The sequence below is a fragment of the Aythya ferina genome, assembly GCF_964211825.1.
Source record: "Aythya ferina genome assembly, chromosome: 19".
NCBI lineage: Eukaryota > Metazoa > Chordata > Aves > Anseriformes > Anatidae > Aythya > Aythya ferina.
Genome location: NC_140309.1, coordinates 5,057,990 through 5,071,532, shown reverse-complemented (window position 1 = coordinate 5,071,532; position 13,543 = coordinate 5,057,990). Strand labels below are relative to the sequence as shown.

Below are 13,543 nucleotides of genomic sequence, written 5' to 3'. Positions count from 1 at the left end.
TTTAGTATTCTTGTGTCTTTTTGCTCCCTGAATACTTAAGGATTGGTGTACATGGGACTATGCAATACACACAGTTCTTGCTAACAATAACTTAGCCATCACCTGCAGTGCCCCAAGTCACCAGCTAATCTTCAATGTCAAACTTTTGGCAATGCAACCTGAAGTATAAATAACGTAAGGTAAAGGGAAAAACAGAAACTTACTTAGGAATGAAGAATAGTTCCAAAAACTCCCTGTGAGAGAGAACTGAATGTAAACCTTATTTTAACTATAATCTGGTAACAGCTAGGGAAAGACTCCAAGCTTTTTTTTTCCTGTGAATCCATAGCCACCATTACCATGATTAACATAAATAAGAGGATCCAAGTAAAGTTAATTACAGTAATCAACAGTTCTGTGCAAAAGGGTATTTTTGCAGCTTTTTTTGCTTCTAAGAATAACACTTGTTCAAAGAGGTTTTCCTTTTGACACTCCTCAGGAATTCCTGTGGAAAAACACCTTTAAACCAAAGCTAAAAACAAATGGATTTGCATGTCTGTGTGTATGCACACAAAGCAAAATGTGAAATTAAAGATTATTTTTGGGTTCAAGAGCAGATACCTCAGTGCCAAAAGAATTAGTCATTTTCTTTTTCTGCATCTCGGGCTCCCACATAGTCCTGCTCTGACTGTGTTCTTCAGTTCTCTTTTGTAGCTTGTGTAGCACACAAGCACAACTGCGTTTGATTTGCCAGTCTATACTAGATGAGTGAATCAATGTATCAGTTTTAAATCACCCTTTTCCAAAATATACCTTTTATTAGCACTGATAAAATTTGTTTAAAATACTTCTGTCCTTGCAAACAGCATTCTGTTTTCATGATGTTATCTGGGAGGAAGTTCTGAACTGGGATGTGGACAACTGTATTCTTTAAGTTTCTTCCCATGGGCAGAGCAGTTGGTCTTATAAACAAAGATTTTACCACTTTATCTTCTGTTTGATGTGCTTGATTCAGGTGTTCCCACATGTAATGTCAGCAATGCGCAGGGGTAATAAATTGTACATAATCTAAGCACCTGTTTTTTCTAATATTTTTACCACTGTGACTGTTTAACTGTTGCCTTCTCTGGCAGCAGCCGTGCCTCTCCTTGCTTTCTAAACAAGATCTGACACTAGTCATACTGGTGTGAGAATTGGAGTGGCGTGCCAGCTGGTGCATCTAATTTGAAGGTCCCACTGAAACAAATCTTCCATTTGTGTAGGACACTAGCAGGAAACTGGCTTTCCAGTCACTGTCTACTCAGGCACACCGATGTCAGCAGACCTGTCTCCATCACTTCACTTCTGTATGGAAGCTACTGAAGCAAAAAACATCCGTGCATTGGCTTGCGATTGTAGTAGGTTTCATATAATGCTTGCCGCTGTCTTGAGTGGATAATGAAAAGGAATGAGTGGGTTTCATCAGCCATGGACAAAGCTGGAAGAAATGTTTCAAAGCACAAGAATTCTCAAGTTAGCACGTAAACATGGCAGGATTTTCAGGGTCTCTGTTGGGGTAGATAAACTGAAATGTCATGAGATTTCTCTGTTCTTTTTGGACACACAGTTCTTGATTTCAAAAGCTATCTTTGAAAAGACAGAAAAATGATCTTTGTTATGTCAGAGGAGTCTCTGTCTAAATCTGTTCCCCTCTCCAAAAGAAAACAAAAGACGTGCTCTCTGCAGTGCAGCAGGTGCTTTGGAAAATCATGACTGAACCCTGCAGCTGGGAAAGTTGGACTGTATTTAGTGTTGGGGGAACTTTGATTTAAATGGACTTATCTTTAATGGTAATGCTGTCTCAGGATGCAGTCTTGCCCTGCAAGTTGCCTTTGAAGAAGGCATTCTGCAGCTCTTGTCTCTGATACACCTGCATGCTGGTTTTTTTGTTTGTTTGTTTTGTTTTGTTTCCTTTTTTAAAAACAAAACAAAACAAAACCCATAAAAAAACAGAAATGGCAGAAATGGTTGATCACATATGGTCCAGCCATGCTGACTCCCTTCTTTTCTGTCTAGATGTGCAACTTTTAAAAAGCAAATAGTGTGTTTGACATTGATTACAATCTAATTCTCTTTTAGCTTTGGGTATGAATGTAAACAGTCATCTACAAAGCAAAATCTCCTTAAAATTTGGGCCATTATTCTGGTTGCATCCTTTGAAGACCAACTTCAAGTATTCAGTCTGCTAAAAAGTTGGGGATCCTGGAGAAGGTGACAGCAATAAAATGCAGTGTTTCTGGATACACTCAGCAGATTAGAAAGGGCATGTCACAAACACAATTGCACAAATTCAATGGAAACATTTTCTACATTAGTTTCAAATAAGAAGTTGAGACAGTGGAAGGAATATTGAGACATTGTAGGAATTGAAGGATACACTTTAAATAGAGCATTACTATTGCTTTCCTGCCATCATCGGCCCTTCTACCTTGCCAAGTACTGTACTTCCAGGACATCTTTTCTTGTTTTAGAGAAAAGTACATATAGCTGTCTCATATTTACAGATTGAAGTTGTTTTGCAGTTGGCAGGGTGAGTACACAAGCTATTCAACCATATTGAATTTATTCTGCATGAGAAAGTACAAATTTGATATTGGTTGTAGAAAGAATACTTTAATATAGTTTGCAGAATGATTTATTGTTTTCCAAGACTGTCTGGCTTAATTTTTTTCTGGTGCCCTACAACTGTAATCCACACAAGATATTAGGAAAGAAAAGAAAAGCTGACAAAGCTGTGTCCCAAACATTAACAAAACTCTATATAAAATTCCTCTCTGGAGGATCACATTTTCTTATCATGGATAACTTTTCATTAATTTCCATTCATTTGAACTCCGGGTTGAGACCATAATTTGTTTCCCAAAGATGAATTTTACATTATTTTCTCACATTAGGCATGTTTCTCATACTAGGCTCTTGTTCTTAGGCACCTGAAGAGATGAAATAACTTGAAAAATCTTGAAGAAACAGGAAAACCTGAAACAACGCTTTAGATAGATCAATCCCTCATTTGGTGTGTGAAGGCAGGTAGTCATATATTCCATTGATGGTATCTAGGAACAATTTGGGAGATTTCAGAACCTTCTGCTCTAACCATTGTATTTGCATCTAGTTATATCTAAAGTGTCAGCCAGGATTTAAATAGATCTTTGTTCTTCGTTTCCTTGCTGTTTCACTTTAACCTGCCATATCTCTTGTTAGCTATGGCACGACCAACAGAATTTACTAAGTTCATGCTGTTATCGCTGTATAGCAGGGTACTACTGCACTTCTGGATTTGCCTCTAATTTCCCTATGAGTGCTGCTTTGACCACTTTGTAGGTTGTGATTCTAAGCACTGGCTAGTACTTTGTGGTGATTTGCAAGGTTTGACCTTTTTGGTCCTTATTGCCAGGCAGCTTGGCAATAAGCTGAACTATGTGATATTGCTAACCATGTTACCAATACATTTCACTTCGTGTTTGTCCCAAAGTTCTTTAATAAAAGGCTGTATCTCTTGCTCTGCAGCCAAGACTGGCATTAGAATCACTTCTATAGTCAATAGGCTGTTATTGCTACAGTCATGGAAGTGGAGACCGACTGCATTCTGCCTCTTGCAAGGGCAAGGTCCACCAAAGTCAAATCAGTGGAAAGACTTTGATAGTAGGATGCACAAATCCAAGAACTAAGGCATAGTCAAGGAGTATGTGAAACTGGTGATACCTGTTAAAAAAAAAATAATGAAAAGTAATTATATATGGAGGAATAGATTCAGCTGCAAATTAGAAAAACTGTATAAAGCATTTGGAAGGAAAAGATGTCTGGATAAAGGTCTGTGCTTGGTACCTCTGGTCTTCAAAGCACTTTTTCCCCAGACTGGTTTGGAGGAGAAAACACATCAATAGCACAGGCAAGAAATGCAGAGGAAGTAGGTGTATAACAGGAAGATGCAGTGATTCAGATGTACGTCTGATTCCTCTTGGGAGCATGAAAGCTACCCCTCTGAAAACATCTGATAGCTTGCACTGTGCCTTTCTTTCATCAGCCAGATAGAGTATCTTGATCAAGGCCCACCCAGTCAAGATGCTAGCACTTGTTATTATGATGGAATTTATTTTGTAGGTGCCATCTGGTGGCCTGTGTCACTAAGCAGATTCTGACTTCTAGAACTACTCCAGCTTTACAGTGTAGCTTTAATGTGTTCTTCAAGTATTGATTAGTCTGTACAGCCTGCTGAAATCCATGTCCAGGGCTGGCTGAAAGGGTTAATCTCCTATATGACCACAGGTGTAAGAACTATTGGGGGCCCTACCCTTTTCTCCTGGTGGCTGCATCTCCATCTGTGGTGAATTATGGAATTCCCACAGGACACCAAGACGTTGAGGCTGTCTGACTCTAGGAGTCCCATTTCATTTCAGAACTGACCTCTCTGAAGGAGCCTTTAACAGAACTTGTCCTGGCACAGAGATATTCTCTTGGTTTCATTTGGAAAACTGTAAAAAGGGAAATCTTTGACAAAATTTTAAACCTGTGTTGGAGGTTTCCCTTCACAGGCTTTTGTCTCCCTCTTCTTGGGTTCAGCAGTTCATTCCAATTTATTTGTGAGGGTGATATGTTTCCTCTTTTGGCTCTTCTGCTGAGGATACATGAACCAAAGCAACTCACATACCTTCCCTAGTTCCTTTCCTCTTATTTAAGAGGAAGATAGTGTTTGTGACTGTAGGCAGAGCAGATGTTTAATTTATAAAGAGATGGGTATGTACAACAACTCACAGAGATGAGCATAGTTGATAAGCCTGCCTTCATCTTCACACTAAAGAATAGCAGTGTCATGTGTATAGTCACTGCTTTCTTCTTTTTTTTGCAGGTTTTTATTGCATTTGGAGAACTATTTTTATCTGTAAACTGGGCTGTTGTGACAGACATACTGCTGGTAAGTGCTTGTGAAACTATTTGCTTATTTCCAGGTTTTCAGCTTTTCACAACAGTATTGTTCAGAAGTGTGCAACCTGGTGGCTAGGAGGACCAAATTTCTCCTTCCAGGAAGAGATGAGTGAAACCTAACTAAGAATACCTGTATTGGGAGCCTGCTAATATTAGGGTTGTAACCTAGTGCTGTAGTATAGTGCTGTGCAGATACCTCTAACAGTATGGGTGTAGTAGTGCAGTAGTCCAAGCTCATTGTAAGTCCAGAAAGGAGATGTTCTGGATGCAATTCATGCCTGTGTAACTATCTAGTGCTTCTGGTACCCACACTAGCCTGGATTTTTTGTACAGCTCTGTGTTGTTGGATGTCTGCCAGAAAGTGGTCTACACAAAAAAAAAAAATCACTTTCTGTCTGTATTCAGGGATTTTGTATTTATGCTCCAAGCTTTGTAAAGATGAGCCAAATGAGGGAAAGCCAATATTTTATAAACTAAAGTTAGTGAATCTGTTAGAATACTTCATTCTGTGAGCTATTTGCAAGTTCCCTCACTGCAGTTCCCTCAGTGCAGGTGAACTCCAGCACTTACAAGTCAAATTAATAAATGATGCTACACTGCCAAAGCATTGGCAAAACAGTGATGCTTATGATGCTCTTGGGGGTTCCAGGAATGCCACCACGAGCCCAAAGAATAACAGTGCCTATTTCATTTCAATTATGTCATCAGCAACTTTTTTTAAAAAGGAGTGATGTGAAAAGCACACACCTTGTGGCACAATTAGTTCAGGTATTAACAAGCAGCTACCTTTTCTATTAGTTATTGCAAAGGCTTTAAGGATTAACACTTTTTTTAATATCCTTGAGGTTTTACTCAAAGGAAGAATTTGTCAACCCTTGTTTTATGCTGTAGCTCCACAGTCACTAATAAATGTCTGTGTAAAATATGGGACAGATATTATGCTAGAAAGATTTTCTACCATCACTGAACTACACAGATTATCACGGTCTAACAAAGTAGTTTATGTGACTTTTTGGGGAAAGTCGTAGTACAAACAAGCTGAATATAGTTTACCAGTCAAACAAGCAAGGAAATAGTCTATCTTGTTTGTATCTAGTAATCTGACTGCAGAAAGCTGGTTTAAGTACCACAGACAGAGCTATTAGAATGACTGAAAATCCTTTCATTGTTTCCCATGGGCATAAGATAGAATATTTAAATTGGCACTGTCCTCTTCTACAAAGAATAAAGCACTGTATTGCAATGAAACACAGACTTCCTAATTTTTGGAATCTTCTTCTGTGGGGTGACTTTGTTGCAGAACAGTGAGCGTGACCAGAACCTCAACACTGAAAGCAGGATGCTACCTGAAAGAGAGAGAGCTGAGAGAGGTGTGGTACTGGCAAAATGCTGATGCAGTTGGTACTAATAGAAGACAAAGTAGAGAAATTGTTTAAAGCCCTCAGGACAGATGAGAGAAGGCACACAGGTAAAGGCGAAGCAGAAAAGAACTCTGAGTTTCCCACCTTCAGGCTAGTCATGGAAAACTGGTAGCTGAAGTGATCCTAAGCAAGATTCACATGAACATCTCCTGTTTTATTTAATAGTTTCTCATTTCAAGGGAGTTCAAATCTACATGCAGATAGCTAAAGCAAACTTCACTGTCATAAGAAATCTTTCATATAAGAACCACAGTGAATGCATTAATGTGTAGCACAACACATAGTGCTGCCCAATAACATGTCACAAGAATTTATGACAGTAAAGAAAACTTGCAGCCCATGGCTCATGATGAAAATGGTTGTCCACAAGGCTGCCATCGTTTCTTGCTGCCAAAGGAACTGAAAATGTACTCCTGAGGTTACTGTCACTATAGTCTTAGTTACTCGGAATATACAACTTGCTTGATATTCCTAACAGCTACCTAAAAATGAGTGGTAAAAAACTGTGCAGAGATAAAAGTATCTCTATTACAGTCTTTGGTGTAAAAGAAGGATGTGAAAGTATATAGCCAAACACTGAGCGCCTGCTAATGGCAAAAGGGACTAGCTGTGAAGCACTATAGAACTCTGCTTCAGCTGACTAGACCTTGACTTGAGCCTGTTTATCTTCAAACTTCATAGCTTGAAGAATCTTTCTTCACATTTTGATTGAGATAAAGGAATAAACTAACTCATATTTCATGGTTCTTCAACAAAGCACTGTTGTTGACTATTGTGTTATGGTCTCAAGTTACTCTTTCATGGTACTGCTCTCTACATGCCAGTTTTCTGCAGTCTGGAATTGTAAGAAAAAATAAAAATTGCAGTCAGCATTAGTGAATTGGTTGCCCGCTGAAAAGCTCAGTCTGCTGCAAGATGGTTTTGTTTCTTCTTTGACTCTCAAAGAATGATCAGAAACAATTATCCTTTGAGACAAGAGGTATAGCCTTGAAGCAGTGAACAGGTACAGAAAAACTATCACTGCTTCAAAATGATTTTTTATTAGTTTCTATTTCAGATTATTTTTAAATCACTGATTTTTTTTTTTCAAGAGAACAAAGTACTATTACAATTAGTATTCTTCTTACATCACTTGAGCCTCCATTGAAAGATTTTCTTAAAGTCTCTCAATTTACGTTTATTTGAACTCCTGCATTTGTGTTTTAATTCTCTCCTCTGTCGCTGTTAAAGAGGAAGATGACATTGCTCAGTTAGATACAGTTGATACAGGATGGGAAGTAAAGTACAAGTCAGGACTGTCAGCTCCTTCTTTAGATTCCTTTCTGAACCCAACCTGCAACATCTGCAAGGAGCTGTGTTTGCATTCAGTTCAGTCACTTAGGTCTCAGCTTGCTTAGGGAATGCTGCATCATATTCCAGCCTGCACAAAATCTATTTGGAGTTTCATTGCCATATCCTTGATCCACGTAAACTGAGAAGAGGTTCTGAGAAGAAGTTCTTGTCTCCCATGTGACTGACACACTTCTTTTGTATTTATATTAGAAAGCTTTGGTTTTAGGTGGAAGCAATACTGCATCAACCAGCAACAAGCAGGAAGGTGAAAAGTTTGGCAGAGCAGAGCTCTGTAGTGGTGTGCTCCCCTGAGAGCAGACACACAGTGTACTACTATGAATGTGCTTTGGGTTGGATCTGTTGAATTCTAAATGTTACTAATTGTTTTGTTAGAAAAACGATGGAATTTAGATGAATTTGTGGATGTCTGCTCATTCAGTGGCAATCTTATCTGAGTTTTGTTTCATTCTGCTGAAAATCCGTGGGTTCAGTGTATCACTGCTACTACATTGACTTAAGGATGCCATAGATAACAACAGAAATTTCTCTTTTTTGTATTGTTTCCTGTGTGAGCTGATAGACTTTCTGATATTGTGGCTGGATTTGTTAATGCATGTTCTTATTCTGCCGTGAAAATGACTTTTCGTTCTCCCTATATGGCACTGCTAGGCAGAGCGGAGCTAGGAATTTATTTATCCTGCAGCCTGTGGAGACAAAGACAAAGGAAGATGCCAACTGAATGATAAGGACTTTCTTCCTTTGTGGATCATACATCAAGATGCATTGCATGTAGCAAGCTTTGTGCCCCTTATTCAGCTGTAAACATAAGGTATCTACCGGCTGACTGCAATCAGAACGTGCGCGTAGGGAAGTGCTGTAGCTGCCTTGCTTACAGTTCTCTGGCTAAGTAGGAGGCTGTAATGGAGTGTCCCTAATGAAATAGCTGTTTACCATCTGTGAGGTACTGGTACTCTATATTTTAGGCTTTTGGCAGCTAAAGCATAAAAGCTGCTGGAACTGGAAGCTAATATTGGGCTTGGGAAGGCTACCAACATGTCCCTGTCTTTGTTTGGAAGTGCCCTGGGAGGTATAGAAGTGTTTACCAGCTTGTCTCTTCCATCTGCTTTTTTAGCTGACAGCTCTGTCACATAGTCTGCAGGAGGATCTCTAAAACCTCCAGAGACAGCATGACAGGGCTTGCAAATTATATTTGTGGGGGCACCCTGCTTATCTATCAAGGCATCTGGACTGGCATCTCCTAGGAGATGACAGTGCATGGGATGTCATCTGCATTGTTGATGTGGTGTGAGCAGCTGGGCAGTTACTGTGGACAGGCTGCTTCAAAGCCCAGGTTTGTGGGAGCGTTCAGGTTATTTTCCTAGAGAAGCCTACAGTGCGTTGAGCTTTTGCATACTGTTTCCATTGAGCAGAAGAACCTCAATAATAGCAGTCAGAGTTTGTGGGAGCCCGGTAACTATAGGAAGCTTCTGTCCTTCTTGCTCATTTTTCTTGTTACAGCTTTCTTCCATAGGTACAGGAATGAGAGATTTAATGCATGCTGCAAGAAAGTGGTGCAGGACACTGAGAGTGTGAAAGTGCATTTATATTCTCTGGTGCCTGCAATACCCACAATATGTTAAGTACATAACAATGTTTGATTTGCATTGCTCAAACACAACCTATCATTATCAATAAAAGAAAAGAAAACTGAGTCTAGGGCAGTTGGCAGGATAACCAAGAACAGTCAAACTCCTGTCTCGCTCTGTCATAGCAAGTTCTACTTCCCAACCTAGAGTTTTCTACTGTAATTTGTTTCTCTCTCTCACTCAGAGAGTGAGGCTTATATATTTGATACTCTTGTTCTCACAAGTGTAATTAACCTTGGTTTCTTGGACAGTGCTGCTTCCTTACCTTCCAGTTTTAATTTCCATTAATGCAGTTCCTTGTACTCACCCTAAAGATGTGGCATTGATATTGCTATTGGTATTGATATTTCCTTATCTAATATTGTGAGATCACCTTGTACATGAAGAGTGATAATATAACTCCAAGTTAAATGTGGGAGCAGGATCTTTTTCTTCTTCTGTGCCCAACCTGTTGTCATGCATGTTAGTGTTTCTTTGAAGGCAGCTATAAAGCCACAATACCTTGTGTTTGCCTCTTGGCCAAACACATCACCTTATTAATTAGTGTTTGAGATGTCTAAGTGATGCTCCAATCAATTTCCCACAAACAAACACGCAAACAAAACAAAAAACAAAACAGGGGAGTGGAGGAGTGGGGGAATATTAAGTGTTCTGTCTCTGATATGAGCAATTGGTTGGAAAACAAATGTATCAAGGTTTAAAATTGCCTCTGCCTCATTCTGACTGTGAATGCTTCTCCTTTAAGTGTGTAATAATGTAAATGCATTACTGAGAGAGACACAAACAAATTATATAGAATCATGCTGTACTTCAGGCATTGTTGATCTTCTTTAGTAGTGCAGACGTAAAGCTCCTATTACCCCCAAATTACTATATTTCATCTTGAAATTGGTTATAATCTATGTGATGCTTTGCTGTGTTCTGTACCTGTACCATCTTCTTCCACTTGTTATTTAAACTGCGTGCACTCGAAAGCACAATCATTTTGAGGTATGGTTATTAGAGTAGTTATATCTCAGGTGCTGGCCAGTTACAAGCAGCAAACTTCTGCTATCAAATCTGTCATCAAACCACCATCAGCCACCTTCTGGTCCCTCCCTGAGTCTCCACACGCTCTGCAAGGTCTCAGCTGACATCCCTTTTAGCCGTGGCAGCTCATTCTGGTACCCCAGTTTCCCAGCAGTCTAGAGCAGGCCTGCTGACACAGTGTTATGAGAGATTTTCTCAGAGGCTGTCACCGCTGAACCTCCTTACAAGTAAATTGGTACTAGTAAATTGGTACAACTGCAGGGGTTACTGGCTGGGGTTTTCTGTTAGTGGCATGGCCAAGTAAGTCCGTACAAGGTGCTGTGAGTCTGTGAATGGAGGCAGGGGAGTAATGTTTTTCATGCTTTATTGTCATTCCCTCTTTTGCGTTGCTTTCTTGACCATCTTCTTCCTAAATAAAACATCCAGTGTACTGTATTGCTCAGAAAAACCTCTCTGTCTCCAAACAGTGTTTGAATATGAAATATAAATAATTGAATATATCCATCCCTCTAGGTAGCTGCCCATTTTTGAGATTCGTTCTGTTAATACTCATTCTCTTGTGGGTTGTGTTTTGTTTCAGTATGTTGTGACACCGAGGCGGCAGTCTACAGCTATTGCCCTGCAGATTTTGGTGAGCCATTTGCTGGGAGATGCAGGCAGCCCATATCTTGTTGGGACTGTAAGTAAATTCTCTGCTTATCTGAGTTTTCTTTAGGGTAAAACCTTTAGAAACTGAAAGACAGACACACAGAAATCTAGGCACTTCCTGGTCCAAAGCTTAGAAATTACTGAAGTTGGTAGCCTTGAATAACCTTGATTCTGGAATCCAGGGGGACATTTTTGTAAGCGTTTTTACTTGCATGCAACTTCTGTTCCTGTGACACCGCAGGTATGTAGAATATAATCCTATATCTATATAGATATGCGTCGTTTCCTGCAGTGTGTAGAAATTAATTTTGATTTAAAATTTGAAAATTAATAAATTTTGAAGACATACATTTTTGCAAAGACAGTGTCATCTCTTTTACCCACTGTTCTTTGCCATCTTTGAGGTACAGGCAGAACTGAGGCTTCCTGCTGAATGTTCTGCTGCATCCTGCTAGTAACTATGCACAGAATACTTCTTTTGCAATACCTTGCATGCAGTTGCCTAAAATAGCAGCTAATTGAAAAGTATAAGACAAAAAAAGTTTGTCATGGTATATCCAGGTGAGATTATCCTCAGGTAACCTTGCACCTTTACAAAGAACAGAGATGATGAATCCAGGAATAGAACTGTTGTATATCCACGTGGGGTGCAATGAGCACTACATTGTGTTCTGGAAGGCTTCTGTGAACCAGTATGCCAACACTGCCCATATCTGCTGTTGATTAAACACCGTATCTTCTGTATTCAGGTCTGGCTATTGTTTGCTGACCTATTTCAACTAACCCTTTAGCTTATAAACTGTCTGGAGAATCTTTGAATAGTCTTTTTCAGGGTCTGTGTTTCTTCCCTTTGCACTCTAGAGATTTTTTTTTCTGAGTGTTTTTAAATTAAATGCATTAGGTTTGTATTTTGGCTGTTATATTTGCTGTAGTCCCTAGGTGCCCATTTAGAGTTGATCTTGCTCTTATCTCCTTAAACTGTCATAAATAATCATATTCAACCCAGCAAAGGTTGAAGAGTCTCATATTTGTGTATTTCAAAACACGAAGCATATTGTAATCAAGGACATATGTGGGAATAGCAATGACTGCATTCAGCATTCATCTTTTTGTTTGTACTAAGAAGAGGTTTTAAGTTCGTAGGTTAAGTATTGAACCTTATGGGTTTCTTGAAATCAGCTTTTCTTTCTGTCTGCAAAACTAAAATTCCGGTGTGTCACATATAGCTTTTACAACCTCATCGTCTAGCCAGTGCAAAAAGCAGCTGTCTGGTATCTTCTTCCCAGTTCCTCAGATTGTCATTCCATGACTCCTCAAATGCCTTTTGGCTCAAAACCAGACTCCACTCTTGTCTCTGAAATCAATTTCCAGCTCTTCCCTTTTTAATGTGTGTTGCTGCTCGTGGCTGCATTTTTGCCAAAATTTTTTTGCCAGTTTCTATTTGTTTGATTCTGATTAAGGATAGATAAAGTAATCAAACAGCACCAAGAAATGATAAAGGTCATTGCCAAATGTTTGTCCTGTGCTGGCTTTCTGGAGATGGGCTAGAAAATGGTAAAATGAGTTAATGTTTACCAGTCATGATAAACACTGGTTGCAGTATTTTGTGTTCTTGTGACTGGAGGCAGTAATAATATAGAAGAACAATATTCCCCAACCAAATGGAAATGGAACAGCAGTGCAATAGGTGTATTGGGGTTGACAAACCAAGGTAGCAAGCTTTTCATCCCTACCTGCTCAGTTTCATTCTATTCAAGGGCCACAGTGTAAAAAGCCTGCTTAAATCAAGAGAGAAACATGGTGTTATCCCACATTAATGACATCATTGTTCATTCCCTAGATCTCCAGTGTTATTCAGGCCAACAACAATCACTCAGTCCAGTGGAGTTTCAGGAGCCTGCAGTACAGCTTCATCATCTGTGTTTTTGTTGGTGTCATTGGAGGAGGTTTTTTCCTGCTGACATCTTTCTACGTTGAAGATGATCGTAAGGAAGCAGAGAAGCGATAAGGTTTCTACGTATCTTTTAAACCTTTATCTTATAACTTTCCTGTTTGTATGCCAGCCATGATATTGACTCTGTAAAGTTAAAACACAAATGTACATGTTGTGGTAATAATACAATAGTTTCTATAAATAAAAGAAATGTAAAATCCCAGCAAGGCCTCAGATTAAACAAATCTTCCCTATTGAAAAAAACAGACTTTGCAGAACACACAATGGTCACAGAAGTGCAGTTACTGACCCCTTCAAAATACGAAGGTAATAAAATAGCTTTGCTGCAGGTAATGCATCTTCATGAAAAGTGTTTCCTTCTCTCCTCTGGTCTTTGGAGCCCACTCCCCTCTCCCTGAAGGAAGTCATATACAAGGTGTTTGACTTACAGAAAATCTGTTGAATTGGATGGAACGCTGTCCTCAATCACCTTGATTCTTACAGCTTCCTTCTGCTTTGACTTGGTTTCCTAGGTACCAGAAATGAATGCTGTCTTTCAAGGGAAGATGAACTCCAGGGCAAGATTTGCAAAA

The 13,543-nt window shown here is 39.3% G+C and overlaps 1 protein-coding gene across 5 annotated transcripts in view; it reads left to right on the top strand.

The window, feature by feature from the left end:
- The window catches only part of LOC311421246 (protein spinster homolog 3-like), a 44,141-nt gene extending 30,968 nt beyond the window's left edge, over positions 1-13,173 (top strand). For 3 of the 5 annotated variants that reach the window (XM_084492931.1, XM_084492934.1, XM_084492932.1), the window contains 3 exons: positions 4,865-4,930; positions 10,950-11,048; positions 12,858-13,173. In XM_084492931.1, coding sequence (XP_084349057.1) covers positions 4,865-4,930; positions 10,950-11,048; positions 12,858-13,025 — 333 coding nt within the window. In that variant the 3' untranslated portion in view covers positions 13,026-13,173. Of the gene's footprint in view, positions 1-1,241; positions 1,689-4,864; positions 4,931-6,241; positions 6,410-10,949; positions 11,049-12,857 lie in introns of those variants that run through there. The other 2 variants (XR_014684765.1, XM_084492933.1) reach the window with 2 other exon arrangements.
- The last annotated feature ends 370 nt before the right edge of the window (positions 13,174-13,543 follow it).